Source organism: Salvelinus fontinalis, chromosome 27 (assembly GCF_029448725.1).
Source record: "Salvelinus fontinalis isolate EN_2023a chromosome 27, ASM2944872v1, whole genome shotgun sequence".
In the NCBI taxonomy this organism is placed as follows: domain Eukaryota; kingdom Metazoa; phylum Chordata; class Actinopteri; order Salmoniformes; family Salmonidae; genus Salvelinus; species Salvelinus fontinalis.
This window is the reverse complement of record NC_074691.1, coordinates 11,532,403-11,549,543: the sequence shown is the minus strand read 5'-3', so window position 1 is coordinate 11,549,543 and position 17,141 is coordinate 11,532,403. Positions and strand designations below refer to the sequence as shown.

General features: G+C 43.8%; 1 protein-coding gene across 12 annotated transcripts in view; it reads right to left on the bottom strand.

Moving 5' to 3' along the window:
• lama2 (laminin, alpha 2) overlaps nt 1-17,141 on the bottom strand; it is a 166,862-nt gene that overhangs the window by 57,812 nt on the left and 91,909 nt on the right. For 8 of the 12 annotated variants that reach the window (XM_055884711.1, XM_055884714.1, XM_055884712.1 and 5 more), the window contains 6 exons: nt 7,509-7,720; nt 5,878-5,984; nt 5,299-5,562; nt 2,616-2,796; nt 2,257-2,393; nt 1,624-1,860 (listed from right to left, as the gene is read on the bottom strand). In XM_055884711.1, the coding sequence (XP_055740686.1) occupies nt 1,624-1,860; nt 2,257-2,393; nt 2,616-2,796; nt 5,299-5,562; nt 5,878-5,984; nt 7,509-7,720 (1,138 nt within the window). The remainder of the gene's footprint in view (nt 1-1,623; nt 1,861-2,256; nt 2,394-2,615; nt 2,797-5,298; nt 5,563-5,877; nt 5,985-7,508; nt 7,721-17,141) is intronic. The other 4 variants (XM_055884718.1, XM_055884719.1, XM_055884720.1 and 1 more) reach the window with 1 other exon arrangement.

The following is a 17,141-nucleotide window of genomic DNA, read 5'->3' as shown; positions in this document are numbered from 1 at the left end:
TTGTCCATAATTTTTAAAAACTTTTTCAATAAAGTATACATAAGAACAAATACAAAATCAATCTGAATAGATTTGCAAAGATAATATATGCCTAGAGAGATATTTGATTTAAGACAGAGCCAAGCTATAAATAACAGTGGCAGAAAAAGTAATATCTCTTGTGCTCTTCGCCTATTCTGCTCTGGACTGATCAAAGAAGGTGATATTCACAAGAATCCAAAGGCAGCCATGTGTGTAGATACAGTAGGTGCATGTCAAAGGGGCTACTGTGTATGTGTACCACAGTGACATGTGTCTGAGAAGGAATGATAAGGGGCATACCCCCGCGTACAGCAGACACACACACAGTGACAGCCCTGATAACAGTGCATCACCCCAAAAAAACACTATTTCATATGGAACTTTTCCCTTCTATTTTATCTGATGCTTTCCCCTAGCTCCCACAGCACTCCCACAGCATCCAGAACTGAGAAGCCGCATTCATAACAGACATTGGTTGTGCCATGAACTACATATAAACACTTAGTTTACACACCAGTCTGTGGGTTTAACTTTAAGGAGGATGCTAAGGATGCCAGAAATTCTATTGCCATGGCTTCATGTAACACACAGAGCCACGCCACCCCATCACCGTGTCCATCACTGTGTCCATCACCCCTCCAGTCACTGTCCATCACCGTGACCTTCACTAACATCCCTAAACCCCATCAACCTCTTCTCTCTATCCTTCCATCCCAGTAGTCTAAAATAAACAGCCAGCGAGGGAAGACGCACACACACACAACAGTACAACAAGAGACCCAACAACTGTCTTCTCTTCTGCATGTGTCACCTTTACTTCAGAGTAGAAAATGGCTTTTTACTGGGTGGCGTCTCTCTCTCTCTCTCTCTCTCTCTCTCTCTCTCTCTCTCTCTCTCTGTCTCTTAATGAGAGTCATCACCTCTCATAGCTGGCCCTATGTGACAGCCTGTCACAATGTCACAGCACTGTCACTGTGAGGCACGGAGCCGGGGATGGCGACGCCTGCCTGCCTGGCGCTAGCTAATCTGAATGCCTTCCCCCCACGTCAGGTCTATTTCCATCTCACACTTCCTCCCCCACACAGATACACACACAGACGCTACCCTGCCTGCCTGGGTTTTGTTTGCCTGGCTCTGGGTTTGTTCGACGCTGGCAACCAGGCAGAGGATGGCGACAGGCCCTATGCTGAGCCCAGATAGGGAAGGTACTAGGTAGGTACGGAGAGCTAGTGCTGCTGTTGAAACATAGGCTATATGGAGCAATCTACCTTAGTCACTCTAATGGGACATTTCCAGGTAATTGCAGTGAGACTTAGAAAATACAGGCCTAGTTATGCTATGTAACTCCAAGTTTAAAATGTGAAAGTGGTAGTGAAAGCTACTTTGATAAGTCAGTGCTGGCTAGACATCAGGGAGGTGCCAGGAGAGTTGGCTTTGGTTTCTTTTGGAGAATTTCATTGTAGTTTCTTGCTGTCATTTATTTGGAGAAGTCTGATGCAATCACTTGACACAGCACCCTGTGATGAATATTCTAGGTGATAATAGTAGAGTATATAGATAGTAAATAGAGTAGACTACAATCAACTGATGGTTGTGGGTTACCTTGCAGCTGCATTGTCCAGTCCTGTCTGCACAGGCGCACACATCTTGGTCTGCATCACAGGTCTGGCTGTCTGACCCGGCCACATTGCATTTGCAGGAAATGCATTGTGGGAAGTCCCGGTAGCCCAGCTTACACTCGCTGCACTTCTCTCCCTGGAACTGGTCCCGGCACATGCAGCAGCCCGTGTTGGGGTTACACTGCTGCGTCATTGAGCCCACCTGGTTACAGCCACAGGCCTGTGGAGGAGATTGTCAAGTATTCATAATCAATGTACCATTATATTAATCAATACCCAGTCACAAAGGGTTAATCCATCAGCTTCATATAGGAAACATCCCACTAACTTTCCACAAAGCGGGTTAAAACGTTGGCTGCAAAATTAATTATACAATTATACATATCGTCACAGCAGTAATCCCATTATGTGTTTCTCCATTAAATCTCAAAGCACTTTTGTGCTGTTTTAATTCCTATTTTGTGAATGTTCCATACTATAAAAGTTGAAGTTATTTTGCTAAACCTTTTTAATGAGCATTTTTTTATCAACAAAAGAATAGGCCTAACTTCAGGGAAGAGCCAGATAGGACCAGTGTGGAGGGGAGTGGCGTGAGATGAGGTGAAGTAAGGTGTACCTTGCAGCCCGCCATGATATCATGACCCCAGTGATTGGGGGCACATTTGTCACATCTCTCCCCCACGGTGTTGGGAGGGCAGACGCACTGTCCCGTGTTGGCATCGCAATTATTTGCCACATGGGCGCACTGGCACGCTGGGAAAGGGGCAAGAAAAACATACTCCACTCAAAACAACAGAATAGGCTCAGCACCACAACTTTCCATTAAAACTGGAAGAGAGAAAATACCCTTTTTGGTTTGAGTTCATCCAGCATTTAACATCAAGGAAAGCAAATCTAAACAAGATGCATTCATGTATTGTATTGACCAAAAGTTATTTGCAGACATCAATCAGTTAGATGGAGGTTAGTTCTTACGTGTGCAGCCACCCTCCTGGAAGTTGAAGTGTCCTGGAGCGCATCGGTCACACTTGGGCCCAGTGACACCAGGCTGGCACCGGCACTGGCCCGACTCGTCACAGTCAAAGGACTTGGACCCAAAGGAGTTACAGTTGCAGGGGACACAGACTCCAGCGGACTGAATGCCATAAGTCTGGGGCTGTGGGACAGCACATAGATACTGAGGTCATTCAGGGACTCCATAGAGCTGTCATAGAGAGACATAGGGTGTTATTACCACAACAAACAAGTACAGCACACAGGGACACACCGCAAAAACTGTAAAACACACAGCTCAGTACTTCAGACAACGTTTTCAAGAACACACAGCATACAATAACGTCTCTGTACGAGAAAACATTATTTGAACCGTAGTAACAATAGTAACAATTCAATTGATGGTGAGGACATACAAAATATTAGAAGTACAAAACATAATCTAATATAAACTAATTTCTCCGTGCAACCGGCAGAGGAAATGCCCATGTCTCATTATAAATGCAGCAACATGTGGTGAATAAGTAAATGGGAATTGTAGCTATAGAAGGCGATGCGACGGGGAAAGAGGCAGCCAAAGACAGATGGTTCGATATGAATCTGATTATATGAGGAGCCAACAGCTCCTGCCTGGCTGGCAATCGGCATTATTCTCCCTTCAACTGAAAGGAATGGTGACGGTGGTAGGTAGCACGCATCCCCGGGCCTCTCCCCCAGACTACCCCCCCCCCCTCCCCTCCGGGGAGCTCTCTCTGGGGGTGCTGGGAGTCCTGGTGGGATGCTTCCACCACCCCATGTGGATCCAGTTGTCTCGGAGGCGGGAGTGGAAATGGATGGCTGATTGATTGACAGAGAGCGGTTAGCGCCTGAGCAGCAACCAGGTGTTGTGTTAGGGATGACTGACGTCTGTGTGTGAGAAGTGCCTGCTTACTCTTGTCAGCACAGCTGAAGAATAATGCGTGTATGTGTAGCGTGTCTGTGTTTAACGTGGTTGTGTGTAATGTGATTGTGTGTAGTGTGGTTGTGTGTAGCATGGTTCCAGCCTGGTGTGTTAGCGTTGCACACAATATGAGTGAAGTAGGCAATCATTGCCTTCATATTGTCAGCATCAGCCCTGGCTAATTCTCACTTGAAACCTAATTTTTGTGTTTAGTAGGTTAAATTACACATTCTGTTTAACATATGTTATATACTATAGTCATCTGTTCTTGCAATTTGTAGTCTATGACATTTCAGATATACATGTGATAATTGTTCACTAAGTAGTTTGGAGCAAACTACTTTTTATCAAAGTAACTTAGGTAAGTAAACCATGTTTTTCTTAAGGGTAGCTTTAGTGTGGCTTTTACTTCAAGTGTGAAGTAATTGGTAGCTTGGTGCACTATATTTTCAGAGTAGCTTCCCGAACACTGCCACTGACCAAGGTGAGAAAACGGAACTTTTAAATAAGAGTTCAATTAAGATGAATGCCGTAACAAAGGCTGAACAATTAACTATCACAACGTAAAGGGCTGGCTTGATAAGTGGGAAGTATTTTAAAACAACAACTTATGAAGAGATCTCACATCAATTGAAGGGTCTAGTGGGGGCTGGATTTTCCCAAGAATCCTCAATCACCTCTTTCCAATGTAGACTACTATGTGACTGAATCACACTGTGCATTAAAGTATTTCTTCAACGCCTCAAGGATTTACAATTACATCTAGCTGTACAGTACAAACGTAGGATCTTAATTGGATCACTCTTTGCTGCTGAGAATTGCATTCCTGCACCCGCAGAAAATGCAGATGAGCTTTGTGATTTACACAAATTCACTAAAAACCTGCACTAACACACAATTATATAAATAGTATTTCACTTTTCATGTTATGGACTAAAGGTTCAAATCCTGTTGCTGAAGGATTATTTTGCTGTGACAATATGGGTCAAATTAAGATCCTACATCTGTATATCTAAAGAATGCTGTTCTACACCCATACCTTATCTGCAACCAGTATATGGATATTTACATACTGTAAAATAATAGTAGTTCATATACATTCATACAGTAGCCTTACAGCTAGTTCATATACACACAATTCTAGCTCAATGAAAATATGTGTTAGTATGTGCAGGCTGTATCACACAAGGCTATTCAGTGACAGGTCCAGGTGAAACCTGAGCAGAAAGCAGAGGCTAAGAAGAGTGGAGCGCCAGGCTGTTTCACATACAGTCATTAAGGTCAGAGGCTTACTGCTGACCAGGCAATGTGTCCTGTCAGCTCAGGTCAGGTTAGAGTCATGCTGTGGTCCAGCCAGTACACATCAGATCTGTTCTGTTCAGAAGATGGTGAGTGGTCAGTTGTGGTCAGTCAGAGAAGGCCTATATGGTCAGGTTTGAAGTGGGGTCAGGTTGCAGTCACATATAGTCAGGGTCTGGGCTGGACATGTTCGTTGTGGCTAGGTGAGGAAAAATTATAACTATGGACCCTGTTGGTTGGGCAGGCTTGGTTGGTTGGTTGGTTGGGCAGGCTTGGTTGGTGGGTGGATGGGTGGGTGGGTGGGTGGATGGGTGGTTGGTGGGTTGGTGGTTGGTGGGTGGGTTGGTTGGCTGGGCAGGCTTGGGAAGCATCACAGCACACTAACACACTAAAACACTCCGTGCTGCAAATCTTTACTGTCTTTACCGCTGAGGTGCGGTAGGCTGCCCTGGGACAGCCCCCAGAGCGGGACGAGCCCCAGCGCTGGACCTGCTGCAGCCGGACCCTCTCTATTGGCCTGCGCGTCTCCCGACGCTCGTAACCCTGGCGACCCAGGTCGCAGCGACGGCCCACGAAGCCGGGCTTACAGATACAACGTCCCTCCAGGTCGCAGCGCTGGGACATGGCCCCTGTACGGCTGCAGGAGCACGGCTTACACACCTGCTCCTCTGCATCCCACCAACAGTTGGGCTTCATTCACCAGGAGCAGTGAGGGGCAGGAAGTTAGTTATCTGTGAATGTCTGAGGTACTGAGTATAAATGAGGCCGTCACCCTAAAACTTTGGGAAATATTTAGATGACAATATATTTGTGAAACCAAACACCGGAGTGAAAAATTGGTTAAACTTCCGACATCAGCGTTACTAATCAACAGTATCTGACGCAGTAACTGATTTGAAATGTCCCCATAGATTGTCCACCTTTTTATGGGTATCCCAATGATAAAATGACATTGTGACCGAGTTGACATGATTCGGAATGACAGCTGATACTTTGGTGACCTACCATGCACTCGTCACACTGCCGTCCCACCACATGCTGCTTGCATTGGCATTGCCCATTCTCCTGGTGGCAGACCTCCGACACAGAGCCATTGTTGTGACACTGGCAATCTGTAGACCAATGAGAGGGGTGGGGAGGAGGAGAGGGGAGGAGGGGATATCAGTTGAATGAATCAGATTTAGAATAACAAGGATCAGACTAAGTTCAGCCCCAACAAGGCCCTCTCAGATAAGAGTATGTACTGTACAGTACAACTATATCCTCTTGTTCTCTTCTGTCCTATTGCTGTGAAGAACTACTGTCTATTGTCATCAACTCATACAGAGTACACAAATCCACCCGCTTTCAGATTGCTAGACACAGGAACACATTTGCATTGTATAACCGGCTCATTATTTACTTTAAAAAGTCCTAGTGATCTGCAAGAGAAAACACAGGCACAGATGGTTTCCTATAGGACTGGTTGGAGGGGACATCTGCTTTTTTTCTGTCTTTGTACTGTGCTCAGTCGCCCACGTAAGGTTTAAAAATGCCTGCATTTATTCAATGTTTAACAGGTTGGAATGACTATGAGTTGTAAGACTCCCTTTCTCATCCTGACAGCATGAAGTCCAGATGGGATCTAAAGTGGGTCAAGTTTTTAATTCGGGCTGTCTGAGAGAAAGAGAGAACGAGTCGGGTTGATGGTTTCATCACACACTGAAACCAGCAACAAGATTACACTGTGCATCAGCCACATTATGTGGCAGAGATCTGTGACAATGATCATCAACTTGTTTTCCCTGCCACCGTGATAGCACGGGCAATTTCCATCAACGACGGCCCTGTTTCTGCATTCCTAATGTTGATTACTCCATGTCCGCCCAAAATGCCCCACCGCCACTTTAATCAGTTAGGACAGCCAGACTAATCCAGCGAAAATGGATTTCTTCTCACCAACCTACTTTTTTCATTCTACAGATTTCATTAAAACGGAAGTAGTGCGTCTACCTTTTATCACTGCAGATGAAGGCAGCTATTCCATTCTATTGTAGAAGCCTATAGAGGCGTTAGCTGCATGTTTAACTATTGTGCTTTACCAGTCTAGTCTAGTCTTAATGTACTGTCAATCACTATCAATACCTCTATAATTTCTTTGTCGTCTTAACATTTTGCAGCTGTATATCAAGAGTTATAAATCAAGAATTAATTTTGTTTTTATAAGCCGTGATAAGCTGTAATGCATTTTTAATTATCTTGGCATCATCGTCAAATGGGTTGTTTTGGTAAACTGAGACTAATTAGTTATCTTCATCCAGACATTATCAACGTCGCAGACTGTACTGCTGAGAACAGAGAGGCAGATGAATTATAAACTTTTATGGGGTGAGCATTGAAGTTTGTAAGTCAACACAGGTTGTTTATGTGGATTTACACAGACAGTCACCATCTGCACACATTCCCATATTCTCAAAGCCAAACATTTTCAAAGACACCGCCACATCTGGCATGCAGGCTGTCTGTCAGGCAGGAAGGCAGACAGGCAGCGCTCGCATAACATTACAGCAACACTCCACTCTTCAAAGGAGACTCAGACAGGGACAGGGGCTTTAACGTACTGCAGGCTCTGATACTCATGTACTTCTTATACTCACGTTGGCAGTTTTTGGCCTCGATGGCGTCCCCGTAGAACCCCTCGGCGCAGGTGTCGCAGGTGGTTCCCCCGTAGCCATCCCGACACCTCAGACAGGAGCCGGTGATGGGGTCACAGCTCCGCGGTGAGGCCAGGTCCAGGTTACCATTACACTGGCAGGGCTGGCATGAGCCCCCCTTAACCGTCGGCTGACCAAAGTAGCCATTCGAGCACCTACAGTGACCAGAGAGGAAGAGGGAAATCATGATTCATGGCTAGGGCCCTGAGTTTTACCTTACCATACTGTACGACATGACCAAGAGAAACTCTGAGCAAGTTTTTTTCTTTCCTGACCTTGTGTCCTGACCAGGAATAACCGCAGTCCCTAGTTACAATATAGCCCTATCATGACTAATTTGAGCAGGAAGGAGCGAGGGTACTGTACGTAGTGGACTGAATGATCACTGCTCAGCTATGAAGAGAATGTATTTCCCATGAGTAGAGTCACAGTATAAATGACAGAAATGGACATATGGTCACTGTGCCTCTGTTCTTTTTCAAGTCACTAGAAGGCTAAATGTCTCAGTGAAACTGGATAAAAAGCAATCACACCCAGCAATCACACCCAGCATGCACAGCTGTATATCACAGACACTTCAGTGTTTCATTAAAATTACTTCAATGATGAAACTGGCATCAATTATGAAATTGCCTTTTCAAACATGAACACTTAGCTTGTGTATAATTCACATATTCAGTAGGGACAATAAGGGGGCAGTAGACAGTATCATTGGCAGTCAAAACACAGAGAAATAATCTGAAAAGGCAAACGCGCAAAGCCACAGAAATTATCGCTATTCCCCCTACCAACTCTTATCTGCAATGTCCTGCTTTTCCCGCCATATATCTCCTCAGACGCGAGTCGTGTTCTACCCTGATAAAGATATACATTCTAGTGCCTTCTTGTTAAATGGTTGCTACATTTCTTATCTCCACACCGCCCTTCTATCTGCATGATAGCGAATGGGAAAAGTAATCATTCCATATCATGCGCAGTGGATTCCTTTAGTCGCCGGAGACTTATTAATTTAATATGTTATTGCTTCCGACTGTCTTATGTGAGAAGGAGCCATTGGCGTGGAACAGTGAGTACGTGTCGGTAATTTCATTTCAACCATCAAGCGGGTGTCTTGGGGAGTCGATAGCACTAATGCAGATATCATGACCAAACATGCAAAATGTAAATAAGTACAAATTATTGAATCATTTTACTTTGGAAACTGAAAAGAAAGAGCCTCCACCCGTAACATCCTATCCCATTTCCCCAACCACACCCATCCAACATGTCTCCATCCAACCACAACCACCCACCCCCCTTCACCACCTTTCCCCCTCTTAACATCCAAAGTTGCTTTTACCTCCATCCCCCTCTTAATACCACGCCTTCCTCGTGGGCCGGAAAGTATATATATTATGAAAATAGGTATATACTGTATATATAGTTTGTACGTGTTGAGCGTTCTAGATTGTTTATTTATATACTGAACAAAAATATGAACAATTCAAAATATTTTACTGAGTTACAGTTCATATAAGGAAATCAGTCAATTGAAATAAATAAATTAGGGCCTCCCGGGTGGCGCAGTGGTCTAGGGCACTGCATCGCAGTGCTAACTGCGCCACCAGAGTCTCTGGGTTCGCCCCCAGGCTCTGTCGCAGCCGGCCGCGACCGGGAGGTCCGTGGGGCGACGCACAATTGGGCTAGCGTTGTCCGGGTTAGGGAGGGTTCGGCCGGTAGGGATATCCTTGTCTCATCGCGCTCCAGCGACTCCTGTGGCGGGCTGGGCGCAGTGCGCGCTAACCAAGGGGGCCAGGTGCACGGTGTTTCCTCCGACACATTGGTGCGGCTGGCTTCCGGGTTGGAGGCGCGCTGTGTTAAAGAAGCAGTGCGGCTTGGTTGGGTTGTGCCTCGGAGGACGCATGGCTTTCGACCTTCGTCTCCCGAGCCCGTACGGGAGTTGTAGCGATGAGACAAGATAGTAATTACTAGCGATTGGATACCACGAAAATTGGGGAGAAAAGGGGATATATATATATTTTTTTTAAATAAATAAATTAGGACCTAATCTATTGATGTCACATGACTGGGAATACGGTCATGTTGTGCGTTCTCGATGGACATTCGGGTGCTTTCGTAAATTCGCTCTGGCTCTCTACTCCGATTTCAGAGCACTCTTGCCTGAGTGTACCAGAGCACAGAATAATGAGTTTACAAGCGCTCAACACCCGTTGAATATGGCCAGTGTCAGTAAACATTGGCAAAAAGTGTAATGAAATTGTTTCCAGCAGTACAGTTACAGTCACCAACGCTCTGGTTAACACAAAAACTGCCTAACCAGCTCTGCTAGAGCGAGTAAAATGGTCAGAGTGGTCTCATTTGTGTCTGGAAGTAGCTAGCAAGCTAGCCAATGTTAGCTTGGGTGCTTGACTGCAGTTGTAAGGCCAGAACGCTCAAATCAACCCTACTCCTTGGCCCGAATGTCCAGTGTGCGCTCCGAGAGCAAAACGGTCTGAATTTACAAATGGACAATTTGACAACGCTCATAAATGCAGCCACTCCAGAATGAATTTAAGAACACACCCAAAATCGAAAAATGTCTAACTTGTAATTTGTTATGCTAACTAGCTAGCAAGAGGTTGCATAGCAACAGCATCATCTCCCAGTAGAGAAAGCAAAGAGCAAATACACTCAACTGAAAGTTCGGTTGCACTACAATTAGGGTGTGGAAATGTTATTTCCCTTAGATATTAATTTAGAATCCTCCAATCCACTTATGCTGTAGCCTACTCTCGACCGTCACGTTGTACAGCACCATATTTTCCATTCCATCCTAACGGGAAACGCTGAGGGTTTTGTTTTTCTTGGAATAGAAACACCATAATATTAATACAATTAATTAAGCCAAATTTCTTCAAATCAATCCCATATACTATGTTATTACAAAAAAGGTTTTAAATTCTCTGTTAATGCCAATATGGAAGACTATCAAATGCTTCTCAAAGATGCCCTCTGTTGGTCAAACTAGCATAAACTTGCATTAACAGAAAAAATGGCTGACAATTAGATAACGTGCCACAGAATGCTGCAGCAGCCTGCAAGGTGTGCTGCAGTATGACATAACTTTTAAAGGAGGAACCACTGTACGCATCTGTTGGTCACAGATATCTTAAAAAAAGGTAGAGGCGTGGATCAGAAAACCAGACAGTATCTGGTGTGACCACCATTTGCCTCATGCAGCGCTGACACATCTCCTTCGCATAGAGTTGATCAGGTTGTTGATTGTGGCCTGTGGAATGTTGTTCAATTCCTCTTCAATGGCTGTGTGAAGTTGCTGGATATTGGCTGTTGTATACGTTGGTCCAGAGCATCCTATACATGCTCAATGGGTGACATGTCTGGTGAGTATGCATTTATATTTTTGCAGTGGTGTGATGCATAAGTAAAACATCTTTAAAGTACTACTTAAGTAGTTTTTTGTGGTATCTGTACTTTACTTCACTATTTATATTTTCACAACTTTTACTTCTCTACATTCCTAAAGAAAATAATGTACTTTTTACTCCATACATTTTCCCTGACACCCAAAAGCATGTTACATTTTGAATGCTTAGCAGGACAGGAAAATGGTTAAACTCACACATTTATCAAAAGAACATCCCTGGTCATCCCTACTGCTTCTGATCTGGAGGACTCACTAAACACAAATGCTTCGTTTGTAAATTATGTCTGCGTGTTGTAGTGTGCCCCTGGCTATCTGTAAATAAAATTTAATTGTGCCATCTGGTTTGCTTAATATAAGCAATTTGAAATGTTTTATACTTGTACTTTTACTTTTGATACTTAAGTATATTTAAAACCAAATACTTATAGACTTTTACTCAAGTAGTATTTTACAGGGTGACTTCCACTTTTACTTGAGTCATTTTCCATTAAGGTATCTTTACTTTTACTCAAGTATGACAATTGGCAACTTTTTCCACCACTGTATTTTTGTTCAGCGTATGTGTTGGGCTTTAGCTGAGATTAATCTTTACAGAGTCAAGTACATTTGTACAGGCCTCAATTGTACCTTGACTAGCACCATTCATTCTCGCTGTCGACAATTCTAATGTTACAACGTCTAATAATAACTGCATCCACTGGCAAATTGGGAGAGAGTGAGGTGATTGCCATCTAAGAGCCAGCATGTTTTTTTTTTGCGGCAATGCTGCCTGCCAGCTGTAATGATCTCTGATTGATTGAGAGATTCAAGAAGCTGTCATTATCCCTATTCCCACTACAGGATATGAAGGAGAGTCTGAGGAGCCGGGTGACGAAAGAGAATTCTACTTTTCAATTCACAGTATGGCCTTGCCTTACCTTTCGTTGTGGCTGGCAAAACAACATTCTTGGTCCGCAGCTCAAATTGACCATAAATATCACAGTAGCCGCTAGACAGTAAGCACAAACCATTCAACAAAAACATATTACACTATTGAATAACGCAGCCAAACCATATTACACTCTTGAATAATGCAACAGTTCAAAGGCATGAAGGCCTATGTGCAGAAAATGAAAGGGATTCAATTCTTGTCTGTAGGGTACATACATTAGGCTACATACATTAGGCTACAAAAGCACAGAGCTGCTGTAACACCATGTCTTCATCAAGTAACGTTAGCCTATCAAAACATTTCATGCATGCAAAAGTGTGTAAACATATAGGAGGTCCCGTGAAAAAAATAAAGATCCCCGAATGTCACGGTATAATTTGCACTGGTTCTGATCAACATATTTCATGCTAGTCTGTCACGTATACTCCCTCTCCGGCACTCGAGGTCACCAGGCTGCTCATTATTACGCACACCTGTCACCATCGGTACGCGCACCAGCGCCTCATCAGACTCACCTGGACTCCATCACCTGCCTGATTACCTTCCCTACATATGTCACTCCCTTTGATTCTTTCCCTAGGCGTTATTGTTTCTGTTCCAGTGTTTCATGTCTGTACGCTACCTGTGTTTTTTGTTTTGGTCTATATTCATTTATTTATTAAATACACTCTCTGAACTTGCTTCCCGACTACCCAGGGCACACGTTACATAGTCTGGGTGCTGAGATTCGATGCATGCAAACTTTACACTGCACACGTATACTGAGTGTACCAAACATTAGGAACACCTTCCTAAAATTGAGTTGGACCCCTTTTTGCCTAGGAACAGGCTCAATTCGTCGGGGCATGGGCTAACTCTACAAGGTGTTGAAAGCATTCCACAGGGATGCTGACCCATGTTGACTCCAATGCTTCCCACAGTTGTGTCAAGTTGGCAGGATGTACTTTGACTGGTGGACCATTCTTGATACACATGGGAAACTGAGTGTGAAAAACCCAGCAGTGTTGCAGTTCTTGACACACTCAAACATGTGCCCCTGGCACCTACTAACATGCCCCGTTCAAAGGCACTTAAATATTTTGCCTCACCCTTTCACCCTCTGAATGGCACACATACACAATCCATGTCTCAATTGTCTCAAGGCTTAAAAATCCTACTTTAACCCGTCTCCCCCCCCGTCATCTACACGGTTTGAAGTGGATTTAACAGGTGACATCAATAAGGGATCATAGCTTTCACCTGGATTCACCTGGTCAGTCTATGTCATGGAAAGAGCAGGTGTTTCTAATGTTTTGTACAGTCAGTGTATTTCTCTGTACACTTGTAACTTCATGCATAATAACCATTCTACTGTTTACATGGACCAAGATGACTAGGACGCTACACCACAGCCATACGTTAAGCAGTGAGCTTTACTCTTGTAACGAGTAAAAATAGGGAAATATGAAATGTAAAATGAACCTTTCTTACCATTTATATGGATTATGATTATAAAGATGTCATCCAGTATATAATCCACCATGATCTCATTATATAGATAGTCCAGAGGTGGGCAATCATTTTGGCTCGAGGGCCACATTGGGATAAAAAAGAGCCGCACAGTTTTTTTTCTTCACTGAACGATTTGTTCGTCAAAAGCAATTTGCGGGCCAGAAAAAGGGCAGTTATTTGAAAATATATATGTCCGATATAATTTATATAAATATATAGGTCAATTATAATTTATATAAATATATAGGTCCATATTATAATTTATATAAATATATAGGTCCATTACAATTTATATAAATATATAGGTCCATTACAATTTATATAAATATATAGGTCCATTATAATTTATATAAATATATAGGGCCATTATAATTTCAACATCCTTTCTATCTAGTTGTAGACATTCAAGACTGACCTGGAGTGTTTTTTAACCCAAAATAATAATCCTCCCCACCTCCCCGGGCTGTATGTTGCCCACGCCTGAGATAGGCCTACTGTATATTCTGTATTTCCCTGACGACTCAAACTGAATTCTTCCACTGCTCTATGATCGCTACATACTTCAGTCTGAGACTGCCGCCATTGATGTAATTTGTGGTGACGTCAAAACGAGGGCTGTTGTACTAAACAAAATCATCATCGATTTAATCATCTCTAACCAATCAGTATCAAAGCCAATTATGCATTTCTAAAAGGCAGCTTTACCCACGTGAGTTCTGACTCTGGTCCAGCAACAAATCGGTTTCTGGGACCAATCAGAATGGTTAGAATGTGTTTGAGTTCTAGAAATAGTCAGGTAGGTACTCAGATCCAGGCTCATTGCAGAGAAAAAACTATCGTCCGTGGGCATGGCGTAGCGTTTGGTCGGAGAAAAGAGTTTGGGTAGCTAGGCAACTACGTCATGTCCGCTAAGAAAACTCCTATTACCAACATCCAACTCAGTCCAGTCCAGTTGGGTCTGTGGTTCCTGACTGGGTGAGGGTGAGGGGGCTATTCCTGACCAAATGTGCCCTCTGATGTACTTACACACCCATGAAATCTCCCTGGCAGCCTGGCCGCCCTGCTCTCTCAGACAGACAAGAAGGGTCCGTCTTAAACACTGATGTCTCCCGCCAGGTGTCTGCCTTCCCTATCTATAAATACATCTGCAGCTTTTCCTCTTGGCTCCAAGAAGACGCCTTTAAAACAGGAAACATTCTCACCCCAGCCTGGCAACGCACACCGCTCTATCTGTCAGGCCCTGGTGGATCAGGTATCCATGCCCACTCGCTGCCAAACCAAACGTAAACGCTAAAATGTTTCAAGGCTCAGAGGCTCAGACATAGAATAGGCACAGGATTGGAGGTCTGTGTCTATCAATCGAAAGCAGAGTCTGTGTCTATCTATCTTTTCATCAGCCAAGCTTATGTTGTGTATTCTCATTGACAGCTTCCCTCTGTTCGCCTGGCCACTCAGATCAGCTTCCAGAAAATGTGAAGTGAAACCTCTTTCCCTGCTCTAGCTGGCTGATTCCTCAGGATAGACTCTTCTTCCCAAATCAATAATCTTATTACTGGAAACTCTGCACTTGATTGGGAGAATGTACTCCTGGCCCCTGCAGAACGTCTTCCCAGGGAGGGAGAGACCTCTTCACACGCCTCTTTTAGCTCCCACTGACAATTTGTTTCCAGGAATTGCAGTAGTTTGACGGCACTGAAGAGAAAGCTATTATTACCAACTAACCCTCCTTGGTGCTGCAGCAGGGCACTTGTTATCAGGCAGACAGTGCTCCAATTCCAGAGTTCAGTTCACTCTCACTAGACTAGAGAGAGGTACCGTAGGTCCAGGTGTGGAGAGGGACATTATGAGAGCCCACCTCTGTAATGTCCTTCACTTCACCATTTCTCAGAGAGCTCCTGGGAGAGAAGCCGGGCCCCGGGGCCCCCTTCACAGGCAGCCATGATAGATGAGGCCCCATCCTGTCTGTCTGTAGCGTAAATGAGCTCCTGTCCCCCATGTCCCTCGTATGGCCCGCAGAACCCAAATCCGTCCTCACCCCACCTCTTGCTTTATAGATCAAGAGAAGAGCAGAGCGGGCAATCTGCAAGGCAGCGCAGCACAGGGATGGCATGAGTGCCCACAGCAGCCTGTCTCCATCTGTCAGAGGGTATGGGTCAAAGAGAGGGGTATTGCCTCACCCCATCCCCTTGACAGTTTTCTGACTCTAAGCCCTGCGGCAGTGCCATAAGGCCTACCATCAAACCCACACCTACCACACAGCAAGTAGAAATACCAACAATCCACTCCTCTGTCTCTCAGAGAGAGAGAGAGAGATGTAGAGAGAGAGAGAGAGAGAGAGATGTAGAGAGAGAGAGAGAGAGATGTAGAGAGAGAGAGAGATGTAGAGAGAGAGAGAGATGTAGAGAGAGAGAGAGATGTAGAGAGAGAGAGAGATGTAGAGAGATGTAGAGAGAGAGAGATGTAGAGAGATGTAGAGAGAGAGAGAGAGAGAGAGAGAGAGAGATGTAGAGAGAGAGAGAGAGAGAGAGAGAGAGAGAGAGAGAGAACTGATGCAGTTATGTCGCAAATGAAATTAAGAGACCTCAGAACAGAACTGCGGGCACCGACTACTAAGTGATCAATCTTTCCGCTGGTCCAGAGAGGCTGGTCCTTTGTCTACTGATGCCTCTGGGAAAGATCCCACCGCTCTGAAACATCAACTAAACCCATCTGTATTCTCCACGCTTTTATGAGTGGCTTTCATAGGCACACAGTACCATATGGCAACCGAACTGAACAGACAAACCAGAAAAGACCACAGTGGCATATGGGCTGCTTTTGAAATGCATGTGTAATGAATAACAAACAAATAAATGCACTAGCCACCAGCGTGAGAACCATACATCATCTAAAACTGCCAATAGTCATGAGCATAATCAAATCAGAAGATATCCATTTAATTAAATGAAATACAAGACTAATTATGGTCACTCTATAACCTATTGACACAGTTCTCTCTTCATGCGGATTACATCTGTCCTCTTGCACAGCATCACATACCAAACATAGACCTACAATGCATTTGGTAAGTATAGACCCTTTGACCTTTCCCACATTTTGTTGCGTTACAGACTAATTCTAAAATTGATTAAATACAACAATTTCCTCAGCAATCTACACAAAATACCCCATAACGACAAAGCGAAAAGAGGTTTTTAGACATGTTTGCAAATTTATAAAAAAAACTAAAACAGAAATAGCTTACATAAGTATTCTGACCCTTTGCTCTGAGATATGAAATTGAGCTCAGGTGCATCTGTTTCCATTTGATCATCCTGGAGATGTTTCTACAACTTGATTGGAGTCCACTCTTTCCAAATCATGTCCAATCAATGGAATTTACCACAAGTTAACTCCAATCAAGTTATAGAAACATCTCCAGGATGATCTATGGAAACAGATGCACCTGAGCTCAATTTCAAGTCTTACAGTACCAGTCAAAAGTTTAAACACCTACTCATTCAAGAGTTCTTCTTTATTTTTACTCTTTTCTACATTGTAGAATAACAGTGAAGACATCATCATGATGAAATAACACATATGGAATCATGTAGTAACCAAAAAAGTGTTTTATATATATTTTATGTTTTATATTATATTTTATATTCCTCAAAGTAGCCACCTTTTGCCTTGATGACAGTTATGAACACTCTTGGCATTCTCTCAACCAGCTTCATGAGGAATGCTCATG